The sequence below is a fragment of the Nycticebus coucang genome, chromosome 10 (assembly GCF_027406575.1).
Source record: "Nycticebus coucang isolate mNycCou1 chromosome 10, mNycCou1.pri, whole genome shotgun sequence".
Classification (NCBI taxonomy): Eukaryota; Metazoa; Chordata; class Mammalia; order Primates; family Lorisidae; genus Nycticebus; species Nycticebus coucang.
Window position 1 is genome coordinate 22,454,942 of NC_069789.1, and position 23,557 is coordinate 22,478,498.

Below are 23,557 nucleotides of genomic sequence, written 5' to 3' on the forward strand. Positions count from 1 at the left end.
GTAGGATCACGGCCCGGCTATTAGAAAGAGCAGCTAAGTCAAGTTCTGTTTATTAGAAGAAAGTAAGACCTAAACAATAGCTGAGGATCAGAAACAATATAAAGAAACATGATTTTTTACAAGAAAAGTATTTTTTAAAGACATTGGATGAATGGCCATTGATTAAGTAGTTATAATGTTACCTTCTTTCCATTTTCAAGAAACTAGCTTCTGTGCACCAAAGTGTTTTTCTAAAACATCCAGAATTTATTTTCCTCCAAGATGACTACAATTAGAAAAGGCAGGATATTCCTTCTGTGTGTAGAAGGGACCCTGAAGCCTATGGAATGAACCCTGAGTCAGTTGGATTCTCCCCACTTGTGTCTCTGTGTAGAGTTTGATCACTGCCCACGAGCAGTTCAAGGCCACCCTGCCGGAGGCGGATGGAGAGCGGCAGTCCATCCTGGCCATCCAGAACGAGGTGGAGAAGGTGATTCAGAGCTACAACCTCCGAATCAGCTCCAGCAACCCCTACAGCACTGTCACCATGGATGACATCCGCGCCAAGTGGGACAAGGTGGGCAGCTGAGGGTGTTCTTGAAACAGAGGTCAAGGGAAGGGATTAACAGCTTGGGGCAGAATCAGCTTGAGCAACCCCTACAGCACTGTCACCATGGATGACATCCGTGCCAAGTGGGACAAGGTGGGCAGCTGGGGGTGTTCTTGAAACACAGGTCAAGGGAAGGGGTTAACAGCTTGGGGACTTAGGGTGATTGAGAGTTTCCTTCAGCTCACATTTCACAGATGAAATGCATTAACCTCTTAAGAGCCATTCAACAGCTTCTACAGTTATGGGGAAAGAAAGTGGAGATTATTTTTCTTAAAGAAAATCTTACAAGTATTGACAAAATCAATATAGATTATTATACTAATAAGGGAAACTATTTTTAAAACCCCAACTAGAGGCCGTCTGCTGTGGCTTACGCCTGTAATCCTAGCACTCTGGGAGGCCAAGGCAGGTGGATTGCTTGAGCTCAGGAGTTTGAGACCAGCCTGATCAAGAGCAAGACCCTGTCTCTAAAACTAGCCTGGCGTTGTGGCGGATTCCTTTAGTCCCAGCTACTCGGGAGGCTGAGGCAAGAGGATCATTCAAACCCAAGGGTTTGAGGTTGGTGTAAGCTGTGACGCCACGGCACGCTACCCAGGGTGCCAGAGCGAGACTCTGTCTCCCAACAACAGCAACAAAAAACCCAACTAGAAATCTGGTTCTTTCAACTTGCCTGTAGTACTACTTTAAAGGATTTTTAGAATATGAGATGGACACATCCCAAATGTACATGAATTTTAAATGCAGAAAAATTGCTTAGGAAACTGCATCTGGGGAATGAAAGTACTGCTACTGACTTGCTGCCTTTTTATTTCTGGGAAACTGTCCACAAATTTAATTATAGTCAAAATGGGATCATTTGAGTCCTCTCATCTCATCCTTAAGAGGAATTTCTTTTCATGGTTGAAATTATAGCACAATTAGTCACTGAGTATACTAAAACGTAGTCCTTGAGTAAGTCCACCGTGTGGTGTTGAAGTGGCTTACGTTAAAAACACACAACAAGTTAGTTCTGAACAGTGGGAAAGGTAAAAGCAGGTGGGGGGAGAGGAGAAGAGTATTCCTCTGAGAGACAGGAGTGAGTGAGTGAGTGAGTGAGTGCAGCAGAGCTTTAAATGAGCTGTGGTCTTCCTGACAGCCAAAGTGAGAAGGGAAAGAGACAGGCTGAGCTAATTGGTTTTCTTGGAGAAAAGGAAATATGTCGTTTCTTAAAGTGAGGCAAACTTTTCTCCCATCAGTAAGTCATAAAGCAAATAGATTTTTATAAAAGGGACACAATAATAATGCTTTTAGCAACAGCTTTGCAGATGATACAAAAAATGGTATTTGAAATAGCGCCCCCATCTGTTCAAAGAGAGACGAGACATAGCATCCGTAATTCACAAAAGGAATGGAGAGCAGGTAGAAGCACTCTCCTGCGGGCAGACGTTGTCTAGGAATCAAGCTCGTGAACCCAGTCGGGGCTCTTTACTTTTTCTGTGTCAGGAACCTCTTTGGCAGTCTGGTAATAATTGTAAATTCATAATATTAAACATACTGAATATTTAATAATGCAAAGGAAACATACTGAATATTTAATAATGCAAAGGAAACATTATTAATAACCATAATGTGGTTATTAAAACATTTTTTGAAGTTGGGATATAGTAATGTATGTGCTTCATTGTTAACACATATAAAACCGAGATCTAAAAGCAAGTCTATCATTTGAAGTAGTGCTGAGTATACGTGATACTGCAGGGGGCAAGCGATAACGCCACTGGTACATAGAGTGTTTGAGATTTCTGCTGTGAAAGCCCCAGGGACTGGTAAACATGCTGCAGGCTGGATGCCCACATTCATAATTGAAGAAAATGCAAACTTTCAGTCAGTGATGGTGAAAATAAAGATGTCAGAATTCCCCTCATCCAAGTTTGTAACTCCTCTGCAGTCTGGACCCAGCCCCCACAGGGCTGCTGCTCTAAAGCGTGGATGGAGGACTGGTCCCTATCCCTAATGCAGGCTCTAAAATACCCTTTGACTCTGCTGGTCTTTCAGTAGGCACTTGGTGGCACTAGGTGGCAGTCAGAGCTAGGTTGATAGCCAGGAATGGTGGCCTGTGCGTGTTGTCTCAGCTACTCAGGAGGCCGAGTCATGAGGATTGCCTGAGCCCAGGAATTTGAGTCTGCAGTGAGCCAGAGTGACACCACTGCACTAAACCAACCCTTGAAAAAAACAAAACAGAGTGAGCTCTCTAGTCCTTCAAGCAGGGACTCTGCTGCCTCTCGCCACCCCACCTCCTCTCCCTTCTCTTTCTTCCCCTTCACCTTCCTCCTTCCTTCCTCCCTCCCCGCTCCGACCCCTACTCTTGGACTATTACTGCGTGCTGCGGTCATTCCTGTGAGACCAAAGCTGGCCTCTGACCCTGTTGTCCTTGGGCCCTGACAGGTGAAGCAGCTGGTGCCCGTCCGTGATCAGTCGCTGCAGGAGGAGCTGGCTCGCCAGCACGCTAATGAGCGTCTCAGGCGCCAGTTTGCGGCACAGGCCAATGCCGTTGGGCCTTGGATCCAGAACAAGATGGAGGTAGGCCAGCACCCTTCCCAGGGCTGACTGGGGTCCTCGCAGTGAGTCCTTTTGCTGAGAAGCAGCAGCTCTTTTTTATGCTGCACGTCTGGCCAGCCTGACTCAGTCATTTGAGAGTGCATTTTGCCCCATGAGGGACTTTGTCCAGCCTCTGGGCTATTGTGGGCAGTGTGCACCCAGGCAGAGTACAGGGAGGGATGCCAGGGCTGGGGAGAGGATTTTGTCTTTCTCAGCTTTGGCCTCTGCAGAACCTAAAAACCCTCCATCCCTAAGGAGAAGGACATGTGAAGACCCACAAGGACTTTGCATTTTCAGAACATTTCAGGGAAGGTGGTCTTGGAATGACACAGATGTCTGGGTATATTTGATGACCAGGCACAGCCAGGAGACAATTTTTGGCCAACTTTTTTCTCACTCTACCTATGTCTTGGTGGCAAAATACTAACTTTTTTCTTAAAGGGGAGAACACCTAAAAATATAAGGAATTCTTCTGATGGAGGAGCCTGAGGTGGTCTTAGATCTCTCTGGCAGCTCTGCCATGCAGCCCCCACCAGCTGCCTCCAAAACAGGGCAGCTGTGCCTGACAGAGTTTCCCTTGCCCGTCAAGAAGGCTGAAAGGACTCACTTCTTTTTTTTTTTTTTTTTTTTAATTTGGCCGGGGCTGGGTTTGAACCTGCCACCTCCGGCATATGGGACCGGCGCCCTACCTGCTGAGCCACAGGCGCCACCCAGAAAGGACTCACTTCTTACCTCTAACTTTTCTGTTTTCGATCTTACTTCACTTTTTCCCATTCCCACTAGACAGACTAAAACTAGACTTTATTTTGTCCTGTGATACCACCTGTGTCCCACTTCATCTGAGAAAAGTGAGCCGTAGGACTTTGGCCACAGCCTGATGACGCCCCCCCGCAGAGGCCAGCTCACTTTGCTTCTCTCTGTGTGCCTGCTTCCCCCGGCAGGAGATTGCCCGGAGCTCCATCCAGATCACAGGCGCCCTGGAAGACCAGATGAACCAGCTGAAGCAGTATGAGCACAACATCATCAACTACAAGAACAACATCGACAAGCTGGAGGGAGACCATCAGCTCATCCAGGAGGCCCTGGTCTTTGACAACAAGCACACCAATTATACGATGGAGGTACGGCAGCCCGACCTCGCCCTGCCCCAGCAGGCCCGCACACTCTAGTTCCATCTCATGGTGACCCTGTTACCTCTTCAGGGTTTCTCCCCACACCCTGTCTCTCTTTGCTGCCATTGAGCCCTACAAGTATGAAAGTCAGGGCTCTTGTGTAAGCCTTTCCAGTCACCGTATGTAGAAGCTTTGTGAGCGCTGTCAAGCACTAAGTGGAAGTTAGCAGTAGCAGCAGCGAAGACATCGTAACTCTCATCACCACAGTGAGTTCATTACACTTCTTCAAAGACAGTACCAGAACTGGACTGTTGCATTTCTGCCAGTTTGGCCTCATCGGTCATCCTGACTGGCCTCAGGTATAACCCAGGACCCACACCCTGCTACTTGGCAAAGGGGAAAATATTTTTCGTGACACATACACCATGTGGATAGTGTACTTAACCTAGCAAGTGCTAGTTGTCTTTATTAAAGTCCTGGTCTCCCTTCTGAGTACTTTCCACTAAAGAATCCTGCAAAAAATGACAAAGCAGAATTTTTTTTTTAACGTAGGGGAATCTGTCATAAGCCCTTTGAGTCAGCTCTCCTGTTACGAACACGAAGAGGCAAAACTGACATGCAGGAAAGCCTGGAGCTGATCTTCCCTTTTCTCCTTGGTAGCACATTCGTGTCGGATGGGAGCTGCTGCTGACAACCATCGCCAGGACCATCAACGAGGTGGAGACTCAGATCCTGATGAGGGACGCCAAGGGCATCACCCAGGAGCAGATGAATGAGTTCAGAGCCTCCTTCAACCACTTCGACAGGGTACCACCCTCTCTGCTTATTTGAATGGCAACACTGGGGACATGAAACGGGGTGTCTAAAGTAATCTGCATGCTTTCCTTTTAAGTCTCAGTGCCCCACAAAGTTCATAGGGAAACAGAGTGATTAATGGCAAAGGAAAATAGTCACTGCAACAGAGTGCCCGAAGTGCTGATGTTGTTCAAGGTGACACCAAGTTTAGATTCGGGTAGCGTTTCATGCAGCCCCTTAACACGTTGACTGCCACACTAGAAAATTTTTTTTTCCTTAGGCCACAGTGTTTTATTAGGTCAAGATCAGTCAAGAGATGTGTCAGTTCTCCCACTCAGATGGCAGTTAATGTGTTGATGAGAATGCATTTGGAGTCACCGTCAGAGCTTTTATTTGTTCTGAGTGAAAGTTTTTCCTTTTATGATTGTTGGATTTAGGTCATTTTCCAAAGACTGAAATACAAAACTGTTGTTCTTTTTTTAAATAACTGTCCAGGTAAAGTACCAGATGATAATTTAACCTACTCTTTCAACATATAAAACTCAGGGGCGGCGCCTGTGGCTCAAAGAGTAGGGCGCCGGCCCCATATACCGGAGGTGGTGGGTTCAAACCTGGCCCCGGCCAAAAACTACAAAAAAAAAGGCATATAAAACTCAGTTTTCTTTTTTAATTAACAAAATCAGTTCATGATGTGTTTTAAAGAAATGCACCAACAAAATGGTGATAATTCTCATAGTAAAGACATACTGGCCTGGTGTGGTGGCTCACACCTATAACCACAGCACTTTGGGAGGTCAAGGTGGGAAGATCACTTGAGGCCAGGAGTTCAACACCAGCCTGAGCAACATAACAAGACCTCACCACTAAAAAAAAATTAAAAATTAGCTGGGTATGGAGGTGAGTACCTGTACCCCTAGCTACTTGAAAGGCTGAGGCAGGAGGATCACTTGAGCCCAGGCTTAGAGGCTGTTGTGAGCTATGACTGCATTCCTGCACTCCAGCCTGGGTGATAGAACAAGATACTATATCTAAAAAAAATTTTTTTAATTAAAAAAGTTTAAGTACTGCGTTAAAACTATTATTTAGTATTCTAATTTGAACACCAATGAGCAAAATCAGTTCTTTATAAGGCAACTCCCAGTTTAGTAAGGATATGGCTAAAAATGACTTTCAAGGCCACATTCCAGCTGTTAAAGATCACTAAAAAGAGATACTATGGTCAGGCATGGTGGCTCGCACCTGCAATTCTAGCACTCTGGGATGCTGAAGCAGGTGGATTGCCTGAGCTCACGAGTTCAAGACCAGCCTGAGCAAGAGCGGAGACCTTGTCTCTAAAAAACAAATACCCTGGCATTGTGGCAGGAGCCTGTAGTCCCAGTTACTCAGGAGGCTAAGGCAAGAGAATCACTTGAGCCCAGGAGTTTGAAGTTGCTGTGAGCTATGATGCTACAGCACTCTAATAAGGATGACAGAGTAAAACTCTGTCTCAAAAAAGAGATATTGATTACTTTGTACAGTACCATGTTTATGATTTCCAGATGTCAATAAATGGCCCTTAAAAGGTGTCTGGACTAGACCAATCAGATTTGGGCCTATTATAGGGGTCAGACAGAATTCAGATCAGGAAGCTATGTGAGGCATGACTGAAGTTTTATACACAAAGGTGGATTTTGAAGTTACTGTTTTAACACAACTGAATTACATGAAGCTTGCTGTAAAACTGACTTCACTGGAGCTGGGCAGGGTGGCTAATGCCTGTAATCCTAGCCCTCTGGGAGGCTGAGGCCGGTGGATTGCCTGAGCTCATGTGTTTGAGAGCAGCCTGAGCAAGACCAGGCCTGTGGCCCTTTCATGTGGCAAGCTCAGCTTCATCCAAAAATCTAATGGATGACAGCTTTCCCAACTGAGAAAGACCAGGTCAGACAAACAGCCTACCGAAACTCTATAGCAACAAAGATGGCAACCCAGGACCTGAGAGAGCCGCATCATCTGTCTGTTATCTGCAGGTGGCAGTAGTGAGCTCCTGACCAATTCCTTCTGCTGCTTTCCTGAATGAGTTTTTATTTTTGTCTGGTCCCCATCTCTAAAAATAGCCAGGCGTAGTGGCAGGAGCTTGTAGTCCCAGCTACTTGGGAGGCTGAGGCAAGAGAATCGCTTGAGCCCAAGAGTTTCAGGTTTTTGTGAGCTATGACTCCACAGCACTCTACTGAGGGCAACAAAGTGAGACTATCTCAAAAACAAAACAAAACAAAAAAGCTGACTTCATTCATTGAAGTCCAAGTCATTCTGTTCCCTGGAGGGAAACGATTTCCCACCTGCACAGATCCATCTGGGCTTGTTGAAGGAAATCTCTCACTTGGGGCTGTTTTAGAGCAACAAGGTTTAGTGATTAGAATCCAAGGTGATGAGACCATCTTTTGCAACAGAAGTCCAAGGAGAACAATGCAGAACTTGCTGCATTGAAAGTTTGTCTAAACTAAACATTAATGATTCTTTGTCTTGGGGAAGAAACAGAGTTTGTTCACGGTGAAGTGGGAGGAAGGAGTGTCAGGAATATGGATTCACTTTGCTTCATCTTCTCTTTAAATAGTCACGGAATGGCAGGGGCCACAGAGGATGTGAATGGGGGGCTTCTACAGACGTCAGAGAGTTAGAGCTTAGCATGGGCATTACGTGACCAGAGCTGCGGTTCAGAAAAATGTGCCAGGCAGCCCATGAAGATGCAAGAGAGACTGGCGGGAAGGAGGAGGGGAAGGGACGTGAGCAGAGGCTCTTGGAGGAGTGGGGGAGGGGAGCATGAACTTCTGGGCTGAGGAACAGCAGCTGTGGGAATGAAGAAGGCAGATCCAAGGCTAGTTCAGACAGAAATCTGACAGGGCTCAACAACAGGATGTGGGGGCTTTATGGAGAGGGTGACACGGAAAATCGAAGCTGTGAGGACACGGGAGAAGAGGTCCTGGGGAGCCATTGGGAGAGTCAAATCATCTCTCAGAATATTAGGACAAGTTCTGTCTGTCATCTGCAAGTGGCAGTAGTGAGCTCCTGACCAGTTCCTTCTGCTGCTTTCCTGAAGGAGTTTTTTTTTGTCTCGTCTCAATCCTCCCCTTTTCTTTCCTTCCCCCCCTCCTTCCTCCATCAGTCCCTCTTTCTCTTCTTTCGTTCCTCCCTCCCTCCCTCCCGTGTCTTTCCTCTCTTTTTCTTCCTTATCTGCTCTGCTCTTTTTTTCTTTTCTATTCTTTGACAAAGTCTCATCCTGTCCCCAGGCTGGAGTGCAGTGCAGAGGTCTCATTATAGCTCACTGCTGCAAGCTCAAACTCCTGGGCTGAAGGGCTGAAGCAGTCCTCTTGCCTTGACCTCCCAAAGTGCTAGGATTACAGGTGTGAGGCACTGAGCCCAGCCTCTTCTTCCTTTTTAAGGAACTATTTTTTTTTTTGGTGGTTTTTGGCCGGGGCTGAGTTTGAACCCGCCACCTCCAGCATATGGGACTGGCGCCCTACTCCTTGAGCCACAGGCGCCGCCCTTAAGGAACTATTTTATAACATCCTTGTGTTAGCTTCATCCTTCCTGTAAGTCAGTGGTGACATTTATGACCTTGGCAGAGCTCAGAGTGCCCTTCTCTTACAAGATTCTCATTCAGTTGGTCAAACAGAGCTCATCTTATCTCTATTTCTCACCTCTCTGTCCTTTGTATTTGTCGACAGAGGAAGAACGGCCTGATGGATCATGAGGATTTTAGAGCCTGCCTGATTTCCATGGGTTATGATTTGGTAAGACAGAAGTTTGATATTTTACCAAGATTTGTTATTTTATTGAGCTTGGATTTACATGATAGGAGATGATTAGCTTAAGGTCAGGTATTCCATTTGGGACTGGTTCGTTTTCATTATATAAGATATTTTTGAAGGTCTGACTATTACTATATAAAGATAATTTCACAAAAAAAAAATAATTTCACAGAACTGGAACATATATTTTTATTCAGTAATTGATCCTATTGTTTTTTCTGGTAAAGGAAATGAGAACATAAGCTTTGTTGATGATTTTTTAAACAGGTTTTTTGAGATATAATTCACATACTATAGTTCACCCGCTTAAAGTATATATACTTCAGTGGCTTTTAGTACCCTGGTGATTTTTTTTTCTTTTCTTTTTTTTTTTTTTTTTTTATTGTTGTGGATTCATTGAGGGTACAAGAAACCAGGTTACACTGATTGCATTTGTTAGGTTAAGTCCCTCTTAGAATCAGTATCCTGGTGATTTATAAAGTGTGTTTTCCTTTAGTACTATTTTAAAATGTAAAAAATGGTTAGTAATAAAACAGCTAAGAAAAACTTTTTCCATGGGCTGTGATAGTTCCACACTTCTCTGCTACCCATTAATTTGTATTTTGAGCATGACGTACTTTGATTCCCTTCAAACTTTAAACTAAATCATGAAAGCCTACACCGCCTTCTCGTTAGTAATATTGCTTTTTCAACTGTAATCTGAGATAAGGGCCCAATTCTCACTTTGACCTACTTCTCCGTAATTGTGTTATGCAATGTAATCCATGAAGGCCGCAGCGGGTCCCAGACAGGAAAGAATTCTGACATTCAGGGGCTTCTGAGTCAATACCACAGCAACTTTTAAAATTGTTCGATGGCGGTAAACGTAAGTCACACCTGAGGGAACTCTCTTCCAAAGACTGAAGGGAAATTCAGGTACGGTGTCAGTTTTCAAACATGGAGGAATTTGCACGTCAGTAAGGAAAGGAATGAGCACGGCCCTGTTAAGAGCTGGGTATTACTGAGTACATGTGTCTTGCCACCTCGCCACAGGGTGAAGCTGAATTTGCCCGTATTATGACCCTGGTTGATCCCAATGCACAAGGCACGGTCACCTTCCAGTCCTTCATTGACTTCATGACTAGAGAGACGGGTGACACCGACACAGCTGAGCAGGTCATCGCCTCCTTCCGGATCCTGGCTTCTGATAAGGTCTGTGCTGACGGATTTTCTTCTACTTTAGTAGTAGTCCCTGCATCGTTCTAACAGAGAGAGAAACAGTTGTAAACAAAAGCCATTGTTATACTGGAACATTTTGTACAGTGTCTCACTGAATTCAGAAGCAGCGCAGAGATAGAACAGTGGTATTCCCAGAACAGAGAAACACGGCATTCCATTGCTGGCCTCTGTGCCTGGGCCTCACACTGAGTTTTTATAGCTGGGACAGTAGTGTATGTTTTCAACCCCATTTTACATTCGAGGTTGGTAGGAGTGACTCAGAAAGAAGAAACCAAACAACTCAGGTATGAGGGAACTGGGAACCTCCCAAGGATCAAAGACCCTGGCTGTGCCCAGCCTCTTAAGCAAAATTAAATATAGCCATTCAGTCATTAACAAACTGGCAAGCTGGCCCAGCATGGTGGCTCACGCCTGTAATGCTAGTACTCTGGGAGGCTGAGGCGGGTGGATACCCTGAACTCAGGATTTCTGAGCAAGAGCAAGACCCTGTCTCTACTAAAAATAGAAAAGAGAAAAAAAAAAATTCAGGCCAGATGTAGTGGCAGGTGCCTGTAGTCCCAGCTACTTGGGAGGCTGAGGCAAGAGGATGGCTCAGGCCCAGAGTTTGAGGTTGCTGTGAGCTATGACACCATGGGACTCTACCCAGGGTGATTGAGTGAGACTCTGTCTCAAAAACAAAACTTTTTTTCTTCTTTCTGAGTTACTTCTGCCAACCTGGAATATAAAATGGGGTTGAAAATATACATTACTGTCCCATCTATAAAAACTCGGCGTGAGGCCCAGACACAAAGGCAAGCTTTTCATTTCATATAGCCTAGAAATTAAGTAGGAGTTTAATTGCAAGTTCATAATTTTTAAATTTCACTCCCCTCCATTTATAAACACCTCTGTTTATTTATAAAATAAGTTCAGTTTAGGGCAGTGCCTGTGGCTCAAAGGAGTAGGGCGCCAGCCCCATATGCCGGAGGTGGCGGGTTCGAACCCAGCCCCGCCAAAAACTGCAAAAAATAAATAAATAAATAAGTTCAGTTCAGGATAGGATTATTTTACCCTGTGTTCTGGCTAAAGGATAAAGAACATTATCCCAAGGAAGTTAGTGTGCCAAAACACATCAGCAAAGCCAGGTTTGTTACCTTAAATCAGGCAAGACTAATTGTCTTAAAAATAATACATTTGTTTTCAAATGTATCATTTATCATGGGTGTGGAGGAGGCAGAACTCAGCTGATTTAGGAGATAATAAACTGTGGCTCATTCAACCTTACCAAAATATTTCTATCATAAATTATAATGTAATATTTGTGATTTACTTATTTTGAGTCTTATCAGCCAGTCTGTTTTTACCAGAATTGTCCTATTTTCTATTCAACATTTTAAAAAACTGCCATTGTTGGTGGAGCCCATAGCTCAGCGGCTAGGGTGCTGGCCACATACACCGAGGCTGGCAGGTTTGACCCGGTCTGGGCCAGCTAAAACAACAATGACAACTGCAACAAAAAAAATAGCCAGGTGTTGGCTCGGCACCTGTGGCTCAAGCGGCTAAGGTGCCAGCCACATACACCTGAGCTGGCAGGTTCGAATCTAGCCTAGGCCCACCAAACAATGATAGCTGTAACCAAAAAATAGCTGGGCATTGTGGCGTGCACCTGTAATCCCAGCTATGTGGGAGGCAGAGGCAGGAGAATTGCTTGAGCCCAGGAGTTGGGAGGTTACTGTGAGCTGTGATGTCATGGCACTCTACCCAGGGCAACAGCTTGAGGCTCTGTCTCAAAAAAAATTAAAAAATAAAAAAATAGCCAGGTGTTATGGAGGGCGCCTGTAGTCTCAAGCTACTTGGGAGGCTGAGGCAACAGAATCGCTTGAACCCAAGAGTTTGAGGTTGCTGTGAGCTGTGATGCCAAAGCACTTACCAAGGGCGACAGCTTGAGACTGTCTCAAATACATAAATAAATAAAATAAATAAAAAAGCTCCATTGTTAAATGTCTCCAGTTTTAGAGAGATTTTCTCCAGTAGCAACTCATTTCTAATTTTTTACTAAATGGGGTAAGAAAATGACTCCCTTTTTCTAGACACATGCAACATATACCTTTTTTTCCCTTCCAGACAGAGTCTCACTCTGTCACCCAGGCTTTATCTCTGTGTGTTCTGGTTAGCGTGTGACATACACCAACTCTCCCTTTGCTTTTTTGGTATGAAATTCAGATTGTATTTATCCTTGTATTATGGCTCAGTTTGAGAAATGTCGATTATAATGCTCCTTTGGCCTTGAAGCACATTACATATCCTGCCAGCCAGCTCACTCTGTGTATGTGAGTCTACAAGTAAAATTCAGGTCTTTGTTGGTTGTCTGGTACCATACTCAGTAGACTCCCTAAAAAAATTTTAAATTTTAAAAAATTAAATAAATGTGTAAGTATTAAAGCTGTTATGTTCTGATGTTTTCTACAACTGACTTGGCAAACGTGCGCCTTTATTCTAGCCATACATCCTGGCAGAGGAGCTGCGTCGGGAGCTGCCTCCAGACCAGGCCCAGTACTGCATCAAGAGGATGCCCACCTATACCGGCCCGGGCAGCGTGCCTGGCGCCCTGGATTACACCGCATTCTCTTCTGCGCTCTACGGGGAGAGCGATCTGTGATGCTGAGCTTCTGTAATCATTGACCCCATCAGAACGCAATAAAAGCTGAAGTCACAGTTTGTTTCTGGAAACGTTAAAAAGCTTTATTAAGTTAAAAGACAGAAAATAAAAGTTTTGTAGCTCAATAACTGCTAGCAACGTAACACAGCCAAAATGAAGTTTCTATAGTACATGACATAGTGTGCTTCATAAATAGGTTTATTTCTGAATTTTTAGCTAAATGTAATGAAATACCAGGTTGCTTTGTTTCTTTGATTAAACAAAGCAAATTACTTGAGTGTCAAATTAGGAAAATCTAGGGACAGAAGGAAAGTGAAAAAAATGTGAAAATCCTAAATACCCAAGATTTAAGACCAGGGAAAAACCGCCACAAATTGGTAAATAAATGTTTGATATTTTTAAAAAAATTTTCACAACTCTAAAATGCTTAGGTGTTCATCCTTGGAGAATATATTTGGCAATCTAGTGTTGTATTTTCTTGCTTATCTGAAGATTAGCTCAACTTAAGTATGAGTGGTACTGTCGTGTCCTTGGTTGAATTTAATATTGAGATGGAACTGCCAGGGGTTAAAATTTAAAAAAATACCCACAAGAGCTTTAATATTTACAATTTTTAAAAGAGAGTTTATAGTCATCTCTTCATTATTTAGGACTAGATAGTCTGATCAGTGAGTTTTGATGCCTTATCCTCCAGAGTAGGGACCCGAGGAGATGTGGAAGTTGGTTTAACCCACTTATTCCTCATTACAGGGGTGGCAGCGCTGTGGGAGTTGTTTATACATATCCTGCTGCTCAGGGTCACCACCGAGCTCTGGTTTTTCACACGTCTGCCTCCTGAGCGTGCCTGTCATCACGTGGCGCAGAGTCAGTCACTGCTGTAGATACTTCTGTGCTGGAAGCTTGTCAAAAAGTCATGCCAAAAATTCAAAAATTTCAACTTCGACATAAACGGGGTTAATTGCCAGAAAGAAAAGTGGAGTCACTAGATAAAATGAGTTTTTTTAGTATATATTTATTGATTGATTCCAGGTTCTTGTGCCTTTTTTATTTAGAGCTTGTTATTACAGGTTCTCAAGAGATGACCGTGTAGCAGTGCTCTGTTTCTGGATAAACAGGTGTTACTCATAACACGGGACTGTTGGCTCTCGTGCAGTCTACTGCAGCCTTGGTAGCTTCCAGATTTCCCAAGATATTTGAGCCCTTGATCTTAATGCCGAACATGTTTGGGGAGGTTGTTAGATGAACTTTGACTCCTTATTTTATTTCAACAGGCAGGACTTTTCTAGGCCTTTAGTTTTAGGTTAATAGGAAAGGACTAGTTTTCAGCATCAGTGGAGGTAAGTTCTTCTTTTGCAGGACCTTTATATAGCTTTTGTGTAGTAGAAATTACTAGATGTTTTAGCTAGTGCTCAGTGTGTCTTCACCCCTGAGATTGAGAGTGTGACCTGACGAGTCGTGAGTCAGGCTCAGTGTCTAAGCCCTGCTCCCGACAGGACGCCGTGCGTGCTCCTCCTACCATGTTGAGATCTGCTGAGGGTTCATTCATTTTTTTCACTCGTGCTACAACCTGCTGCAGCTCCCCCCTCTGTTTTTCCAGGTTGTTGACAGCTTGTAGACCATAAAGCAGGAGTTCTCTTCTTATGTCTGAATCCTTAATGATCAGGAAATGGATTATAAACAAACAAAAACGGTTGCAAACAGCAATTAAAGTGTTATGAGAGATGCAGTGATGTGATTGTTACCTACAGTTTGTTTACTCAGATTTTTATACATTTCCAACAGCTGGAAATGTGATTATTTCCTTTTGTAACTGGTAGCTCGATAATGCTTTGTGTGCAGTGCCTCATGCCTATAATCCCAGCACTCGGGAAGGCCAAGACGGGTGGATTGCTTGAGCTCAGAAATTTGAGACCAGCCTGAGCAAGAGTGAGACCCAGCTCTCCTAAAAGTCGAAAAACTAGCCGGGCATCGGGGTGGGCACCTATAGTCCCAGCTACTTGGGAGACTGAAGCAGGAGGATCATTTGAGCCCAAGAGTTTGAGGTTGCTGGGAGCTCTGGTGCCACGGCACTCTACCGAGGGCAACTGAGTAAAACTTTGTCCCCCCACCAAAAAAAAATAATAGAACATTCAACCTTGATAAAAGTTCACTTCATTTTCTTCATTATTAAGTAGTTGGTAGTTTCCAGATTTCCCAAAATATTTGAGTCCTTGAGCTTAATGCCAAACATGTTTGGGAAGGTGGTTAGATGAACTTTGACTCCTTATTTTATTTCAACCAGGTGCTATATTCCAGCCATAAATATTAAAGAAAAACCAGGAGTTGTTCTTCTTTTGAGGATTTGTAGTGTTTTAGGATGGGTATGGGTAACTCATCTACCTAAATTTTTCCTTTTTTGGGCAACATTCAGCAAGAGAATGGATCAATAACTATCTACCAATAAATGAAGAAAGGAAATAAACTCTGAAAAATAAACATTATCATTTAAGGAGTTATTTTTATTCCGGAAACGGATCAATTAAACTTAATTTGTAAAAGAAAAAAGAATCCCTGTTTGTTATTTCAAAGAATAACCAGTTGCTTTGGTTAATCACAAACTTTCTCACTTCAAGTTTCCATCATGAAGAAAACATTCGCGTTCATATATTTGCCTTTCTTAAATAATTAGAGACTGGCTTGTTGGGTAAGAGGGTGAATTTAACATGGAGAGTTAAGGTTGAACTACTTAGAAGTGATCGATGAACAGATTAAGAAGGGATTTTTTAAATAGGAGATCAATTCAGAATCCTTGGTAGGTATTTTCAAAATGTATGCACACCTAGCTTTAATCCCAGAACTTCACATTGTGAAGGTCAAGACCTGGTTAGTCATCTCTATTTTTTAAAAGCTCCGGGGGATTTTAATAACTTCTGGATTAGGATAATCAAAACATTCAAGCAATTAGAGAAATCCTTAATGAGAAGCTTAATAGTTGGGCAATATGAATGGGGGGCAATCTCCTGAACCATTGGTTGCTCATCTTGAAATGTTTGACATTTGGCTTGGTGTTCTTGCCTGCTGCGTACCTGCTCCATCTGTGTTCATGAAATAGTGCTCTGAATGCTACACAGAAACTTGTATTTTAGGAAGCTGCTAGTTGGTACCAGCCTGACAAAGATTCACCCACAGTTTCTCTGGATTCTTTGACAAGGAGACACAAAGTGTTCCACTGAGTTCCTGAGCTTTCGCAGGCTTCCCGAGCCCACACAATGATCATACTGTTCTGAGGCATTCATATTTCATGTGAAATCTCATTAATTAGTAACTTGATTCTTAAGCTACTGACAGACCATCCTTTCTGAGGTGAGACCTGGGAGCGGTCGTGATTTGTCAGAATCCCTAGCCGGTTCCCTGGCTCACATCTATAATCCTACCAGTCGGAGAGGCCAGTGCAGGGAGATTGCTTGAGTGCTGGAGTTCAAGACCAGCCCGAGCAAGAGCAAGACCCTGTCTCTGCTAAAAATAGAGAAGTTGGCCCGGCTTTGTGGTGGGTGCCTATAGTCTCAGCTATTTGGGAGGCTGAGGCAAGAGGATTGCTTGAGCCTAAGAGTGTCTCAAAAAAAAAAAAAAAATCTAGCTGTGAATTCCTTGGGGACTTCAGGTCAGTTAGAAATTACCTCCACCACAATATGGATTTCCTTGTGGGTAAAACAGGAAATGCGTGGAGTTCACCAAGGCACACCCCCAAATCCTTTTGCTTGGCTAGGAACTTCCAGGAAACCACAATGGCAGATACACAGAAAACCAAGCTATCAGAGAAGGAAAAGATTTGCTCTGAAAATACCCAGAGGGAATAAAGGAGACCCTATGCATATTCAGTGTGAACATGGTATTATGGTCAGCATTTAATAACACAATTTTGAAATGAGGTAGGTAACCCATGGCAAAACCAAGAAGGGCAACCCTTATCAAAAATAGATTGAATGTTGGTTCAGCACCATCCCTCCCCCTGTCAACTGCTTATCTTCTACTCCAGGCCCCTTTCTGAGTGTTCAAAGCCCAGGCTGCCATAAAAAGGACCCTCAGGCATTGCCTGGAACACTTTCTCCCTCTCGTCTGGTTCTCCCGTGTCTCCACTCAGCCTGCACATTAGCTTCACCAAGGTTCCTTTTTAAAACTGCTGATGCCTGACCTTCTATCCCAGACCCATTAAATCAGAATGGGGAGGGCATGGGGTGGCAGGACCCAGTCTTTTCAGATTAGCCTATTGTGATCTGAGAACCGTTGTGCTAGACAATCAAAACTACTCTTCAATGGCTCTGATCTTTTCATTTTTATTAAGTCAAATACACATAGATCATGAATACATTCATGCATATGTGGGGTACAATGTGCTGATTTTTTTTTATACAATCTGACGTGGTTAGATCAAACCAAACAACACAGCTTTCACCTCATTTACTTGATTATTGTGCCAAAACATCTACGTTCTATACTTGACAGATTTGACTTGTACCCTTGTCATATGCTCCATAGGTGTGGTCCTGCCTTTTACCCTCCCTCTGTCAAACCTCTCCCCTCCCCTCCCTTCCCACTCCTTTTCTCTCCTTTATCCTGGGCTATAGTTGTGTTCTATCTTTCATAAGAAAGTGTGAGTAAATATAAGTAGGTTTCATAGAAGAGTACATTGGATACTTTTTCCTCCATTCTTGAGACATTTTATTCAAGAGAGTATGTTCCAGATCCTTCCATGTAAACATAAAAGAGGTAAAGTCTCCATCTTTTTTGAAGGCTGTACAGTATTCCATAGTATACATATACCACAATTTATTAATCCATTCATGGGTCGATGGGCACTTGGGCTTCTTCCATGACTTGGCTATTATGAATTGAGCTGCAATGAATAATCCGGTGCAAATACCTTTTTTGCGAAGTGATTTTTGGTCTTTTAGATATACACCTAGTAGAGGAATTGCAGGATCCAACAGCAGGCCAATTTTTAGATCCTTGAGTGTTCTCCAAACTTCTTTCCAAAAGGAACGTATTAGCTTGACTCTCACTGGATAAAAGGCTTCTGATCTTTTGCTTTGTGACTTCCTAATGAGATAAGTAAATACATGCAAAGAAACCAACTCGTAAATGAACGTCTTTTGTGAATAAGGCTTTTCTCTGGCTAGCTTCCCCCAAGCACTTCAGACCCATCCTTTCTTGAGCTGTGTTATTTCCAAAATGCCAAAATTTCATCTTTCTTGCGGTCCTTTCGGATGTTGAGAGTTTTCTGTTTTCCCCTTTGTGAGGCCTTCCCTGGCTCAGCCTCACCTTCACAGACTCATCTCTGCCTTGAGAGCTGCAGCTCCTTGGGCCTTGCTGTCCCTGCCGGACAGCCGTCACCGGGGCAGGGCCTTGTCCTACCCTCATCCCACCTACCTTGCTCGTGAGCGGCAGGAAGCGTAAGTGAACAGCAATGCTGTGTGTGCTTGTGTGAGTCTGACTATTACTGACTAGCACCCACAGGAATGGGAAAAGGTAGGAACAGGCTGGCATCTGGAGAGGGGAGAGAGAAGAATTAAAACTGACAAATGACTTAGGGTGGTGGGCTTCCAGCAGACTACTGGACCCAGGAACATGTCAGGATGTCTAAGCGCTGCATGAAGACAGATGCTTTTAATGCATTTGTAGGTCTTCGGCTTTACCTGTGCTTGTCCGTTCCTGGTGCTTGTACACTCACCTTTCTGCTTTTCAAAACAAAAGTGTACCCTACCATGATGCAGTTGGGTGATAAAAGAAGAGTGCATCCCTTACCCATCTCGATCTTGTTAAGGTGCATTGACCGGGACAGCAAAAACCTCCAGGGCTCCAAACAAAGAGGTAATTGAGATATTTTGGGGAATAGCTTATTGGGTGCTTAATCAAGGCATCATACTCCCACCCTAAAACTTCCCATATTTTTTGGTCTGAATCATTTTTTCTGCTAAGAATAAATTGTGACGTTAAAAATGGGAGATGTTTGGCCTTGATGGGATTTTTTTGTTCTTTTCATGTATTTAAACATAAGCAATTCTTTTCAGCTACTCTCAAGAATGTTCCTTAGGAAGTGTCAGTAGCTGATTAGGAAATCGCACAGGCCAGTCACTGGATGCTCTGAGACCATTTTCAAGTTTTAACTAAATAAAACCTGCAATAACTTTTTACATGGCTTTTTTTACCGTTTCCTCGAAAATAAGACATCCTCCGAAAATAAGACCTACTTACAGGGAAGATAAGACATCCCCTGAAAATAAGACCTAGCGCATCTTTGGGAGCACACCTTAAATTAAGACACTGTCTTATTTTCAGGGAAACAGGGTAGATTTGGCATTTCTTCCATGAGAAGGTTTTTTTTTTTTGTAGAGACAGAGTCTCACTGTACCGCCCTCGGGTAGAGTGCCGTGGCGTCACACAGCTCACAGCAACCTCTAACTCTTGGGCTTAAGCGATTCTCTTGCCTCAGCCTCCCGAGCAGCTGGGACTACAGGCACCCGCCACAACGCCCGGCTATTTTCTTGTTGCAGTTTGGCCAGGGCCGGGTTTGAACCCGCCACCCTCGGCATATGGGGCCGGCGCTCTACTCAGTGAGCCACAGGCGCCGCCCTTGTTCCTTAATTTTATACATCATTTTTATTTAATAATTACTAAATACCAGCATTCAGCACATGTTACCAGACAAAGAGGGTATGGCTACCTGTCATTGGCAGCCAATATGCAAAGACCAGTGACAGGTCCACCAAATTATTTGTTAGAAGGCGGCAATTCTGGAGAGCAGTTAAAAGCAGTATCCCCTAAACTGTTCTGTTCTTCCATTTCTAAAATCACAGTTTTATATATAAAAGTTCAAAGCAAAGACCACATTAACCCTTATTTTAAATAATAATCAGCATAACTCAGTGACCTATTACCACATTCCAATTCAAAAGTTAATCTCCTGGCTTGGCACCTGTAGCTTAGCAGCTAGGGCGCCAGCCACATACACCAGAGCTGGCGGGTTCGAATCTAGCCCGGGCCTGCCAAACAACGATGAGAACTACAACCAAAAAATAGCTGGGCGTTGTGGCAGGTGCCTGTGGTCCCAGCTACTTGGAAGGCTGAGGCAAGAGAATCACTTAAGCCCAAGGGTTTGAGGTTGCTGTGAGCTGTGATGCTATATCACTCTACCCAGGGCGACAGCTTGAGATTGTCTTGGAAAAAAAACAAAAACAAAAGTTAATCTCCTAAATCAATCCATCTAAACTACTCAAGATGTGCATCTTTAGGATGGGAGCTAAATTTACAGAACAATAAGAATGGGAGACAGGAGGTGAAGGTCCAAGGAGCCAAGAGTGAACAGACCTGCTGTGTTGTGTCTGCCTCAGCCTGTCTGCCTGTCTCCTACATGTGACTACATGACTCCTGTCTCCCGTTCTTATTCTCACTACATGTGCTTTTACACATATGCACACACATTTACCAAAGGAATACCATTCTTTTTAGCATTCTCCTTGCTTCATGAATGACTTAACATTGTAGCTACTGGGCACCTGTAGCTCAGTGGTTAGGGCGCAGGCCACATGCACTGGGGCTGGTGGGTTTGAACCTGGCCGGGCCTGCTAAAAAAAAGGAAAAAAAGAAAATAAGCTCGGCTTCTAGGGTGCCAGCCACATATACCAGAGCTGCTGGGCTTGAATCCAGCCCAGGCCCGCCAAACAATATTGACAACTATAACCAAAAAATAGCCAGGCATTGTGGTGGGCATCTGTAGTCCCACCTACTTGGGAGGCTGAGGCAAGAGAATCGCTTAGGCCCGAGAGTTTGGGTTGTTGTGAGCTATAATGCCATGGCACTCTACCCACGGTGACATAGTGAGACTCTGTCTCAAAATAAAAAACAAAAAGATAGCGGGGCATTGTGGCAGGTGCCTGTAGTTCCAGCTGCTTGGGAGGCTGAGGCAAAAGAATCATTTGAGCCCCAAGACTTTGAGGTTGCTGTGAGCTATAACACCATGATACTCTACCGAGGGTGACAAAATAAGACTCTGTCTTAAAAAAAAAAAAGGAAAAAAAATTGTAACTACCTATATTGCATAAATGAGAAAAATTTACATAATGAAAATTTTAATTACATTAGCTCATCATTTTAATCCTAACCATTTTTACAAGATTTGTTGCATTATTTATTTCTCGGTGGTTTTTATACTGTTATTGAAAATGTGTTAGCAGCTTATTTTAATTGTAAAATGAAGTCATATATTTTTGATGGCAGAAAGTAAGGCTAATTTAGCTAATTGTTTAGACAAACTGGTAATTAGGTACATGGGGGAAGTTTTCCATTTTTTCCTATTACCTAAATCTGTAGCTCCAATGTTTTGATGAAAATATAATTAAAGCACATGATAATATAAAAGCATTTTAATTTTTAAAATGTGTTGGTAAAGGTGTATTGAAGTTAACAATTTCCCCTCAACCTTTCCCAATTACATTAAATTAAACAAGGAGTCCTTATGCAAAAAACAGCAGGTGTAATGTCAGTAAGTCAGGAGGTGGCACAGCTACCACCGAAAAGCCTGGTCCCACTGAGCTCACCCCAAGACTGCCACATAGAAAGAAAAACCAACCATGTTGCCTGCCTGATGGGGCCCAGTGTACTGAAATAAAGTCATTCCGATAGTAAAAAAAAAAAAAGAAAGAAAAACCAACTTCTATTGTTGCAGGAAGATGAGGCCCAACAGAGAGAAAGAGCACCCAAACACTGTGTTTATAAGAGGAAGGGCTTTATTTTAGCCAGCGGAGCTTACAGCATAGAAGAATTTGAAATGGATGTACACCCCAACTGGCTTGGTCTTTCTCTTTTTTTATTTCCGGTCAAAAAGTTCCAAGCCATAGGTACCTTTTTCATTGGCCAGTCTGAATCAAGTGGGAGATGAACTACAGCCCCCATAGAACTACAGGATTTCACAGAAGTGGAAATTTCCAAGTTCCAGGAAGTTCAGTCTATAAATTCCCAAGAGCTGAGTCACCATGCAGAGGACCCTGCAGGTGTATCCTTGTGGTCTCCTTGAGAAGACCTGTTCTCCTAGACCTCACCCTTCTCGGGTTTCCTCTCTCACTATATTTTTTTAGCCACTATATTCAGGGTCTCTGTTACAGCAGCTTAGCTGTATTAGGCTATGTGTGGACAGCTTCCTCGCATGGTTGTTCCTTAGCATGACCTGTCTAGCTACATTTATGGTATTTTAGATTTTACTGAACATTTTCACATTTCTTTTTTTGTCTCAACTGATATTATTTGCATTTTCATCATGGAAGAGAATGACATTTGTACCCAATTCAACTCATTCATTACCCATTCATTCTTTTTTTAAATTTTTTTTTTGGAATTTTGCTTTTAATTGGCTTTCAATTGTCTTACTTTGAAGTTTTTAAAAAGATTTTTCTTTTGGGTGGTGCCTTCTTGTGGCTCAGTGAGTGGGGTGCTGGCCCCATATACTGAGGGTGGTGAGTTTGGGCCCAACCACAGCCAAACTGCAACAATAAAAATATTAAAAAAAATTTTTTTTTCTTTTATTTATTTCACAGGCTTTTCCATCATGCGCTTTGACGCTTTGTTTCAGGGTCATATTGGTATACCCAGGTTTCATCACCAGTGATAAAATAGCCCAAAACATCTTTTGCCTCTCCCAAAGGCCTTGGCAAAGTTTGACAGACAATAAGGAATGCAAAATTTGCAAATATAATCACAAAATAATGGCTTCAACCCTCACAAAGCAAAATCCAGCAATCTCTGAAGAGTGGGAGAATTGTATTTCAGAGTTAATTCTGAAACTCTCACAATGTTCAGTTCTCAACAAAAAATTGACAAAAAATACAAAGAAATAAGAAAGTATGACACATTTGTGGAAAATAAAGAATTCAACAGAAAACATCCCAAAGAAGTCCAGACATTGGAATTATTAGTCAAAGATGTTAAATCAATTATCTTAAGTATACTCAAATGAGCTATAGGAAGCCATGGACAAAGAACTAAAGAAGATCAGCAAAATTATGTATGGACAAAATAAGAATATTGGTAAACAGTCAGAAATGATTAAAAGGAACCAAACAGAAATTCTGGGGCTGAAAATTATAACTGAAATGAAAACTTTACTAAAAGGACTTAACAGCAGATTTCAGCAACCAGAAGAAAGGATCAGCAAACTTGAAGATATTTGACATTAGTCAATCTGAGGAGCAGAAAGAAAAAAGAATGAAGAAGAATGAACAAAGCCTAAGAGACCTGCTGGATACCATCAAGTGTACCAACATATAGATTATAGAAATTTGAGGAGGAGAAGAGAAAAAGGGATGAAAATAAACATTTGCAGAAATAATGACTGAGAATTTTCATGCTGTAATGAAAGACATGAATATACATATCCCAGGAACTCAGCAAATTTCAGGCAAGATAAACCCAAAGGGGTCCACAGAGAGGCACATTATAGTCAAATAGTTGAAACCCAAAGACAAAGAGAGAATTTTGAAAGCAGCAAGAGAGAAATAAAGAGTCAAATGCACAGAATCTCATTAAGATTAACAGCTGATTTCTCACCAGAAACCACTGAAGCAGATGGATGACAGATGGGGATGTACTCAAAGTCATGAAAGGAAAAACTGGCAACGTGGAAGTCGATATGTGGCAAATCCATCCTTTAAGAATGAAAGTTTATCTGGAAATGAAATTGTTCAGATAAACAAAATAACCTTTAGACCTGTTCTGTAAGAAATAGTAAAGGAAGTCCTTTAGGCTAAATGAAGGAATGATAGCTAGTAACTTGGAAATGTAAGAAAAAAACTAAAGAAAACTAGGAGGTAACTTC

General features: G+C 42.8%; 1 protein-coding gene across 2 annotated transcripts in view; it reads left to right on the forward strand.

The window, feature by feature from the left end:
* The window catches only part of ACTN2 (actinin alpha 2), an 86,254-nt gene extending 73,481 nt beyond the window's left edge, over window positions 1-12,773 (forward strand). For both annotated transcript variants that reach the window (XM_053604817.1, XM_053604818.1), the window contains exons 15-21: window positions 374-556; window positions 3,014-3,148; window positions 4,108-4,287; window positions 4,939-5,085; window positions 8,775-8,840; window positions 9,891-10,049; window positions 12,556-12,773. In XM_053604817.1, the coding sequence (XP_053460792.1) occupies window positions 374-556; window positions 3,014-3,148; window positions 4,108-4,287; window positions 4,939-5,085; window positions 8,775-8,840; window positions 9,891-10,049; window positions 12,556-12,714 (1,029 nt within the window). In that variant the 3' untranslated portion in view covers window positions 12,715-12,773. The remainder of the gene's footprint in view (window positions 1-373; window positions 557-3,013; window positions 3,149-4,107; window positions 4,288-4,938; window positions 5,086-8,774; window positions 8,841-9,890; window positions 10,050-12,555) is intronic.
* The last annotated feature ends 10,784 nt before the right edge of the window (window positions 12,774-23,557 follow it).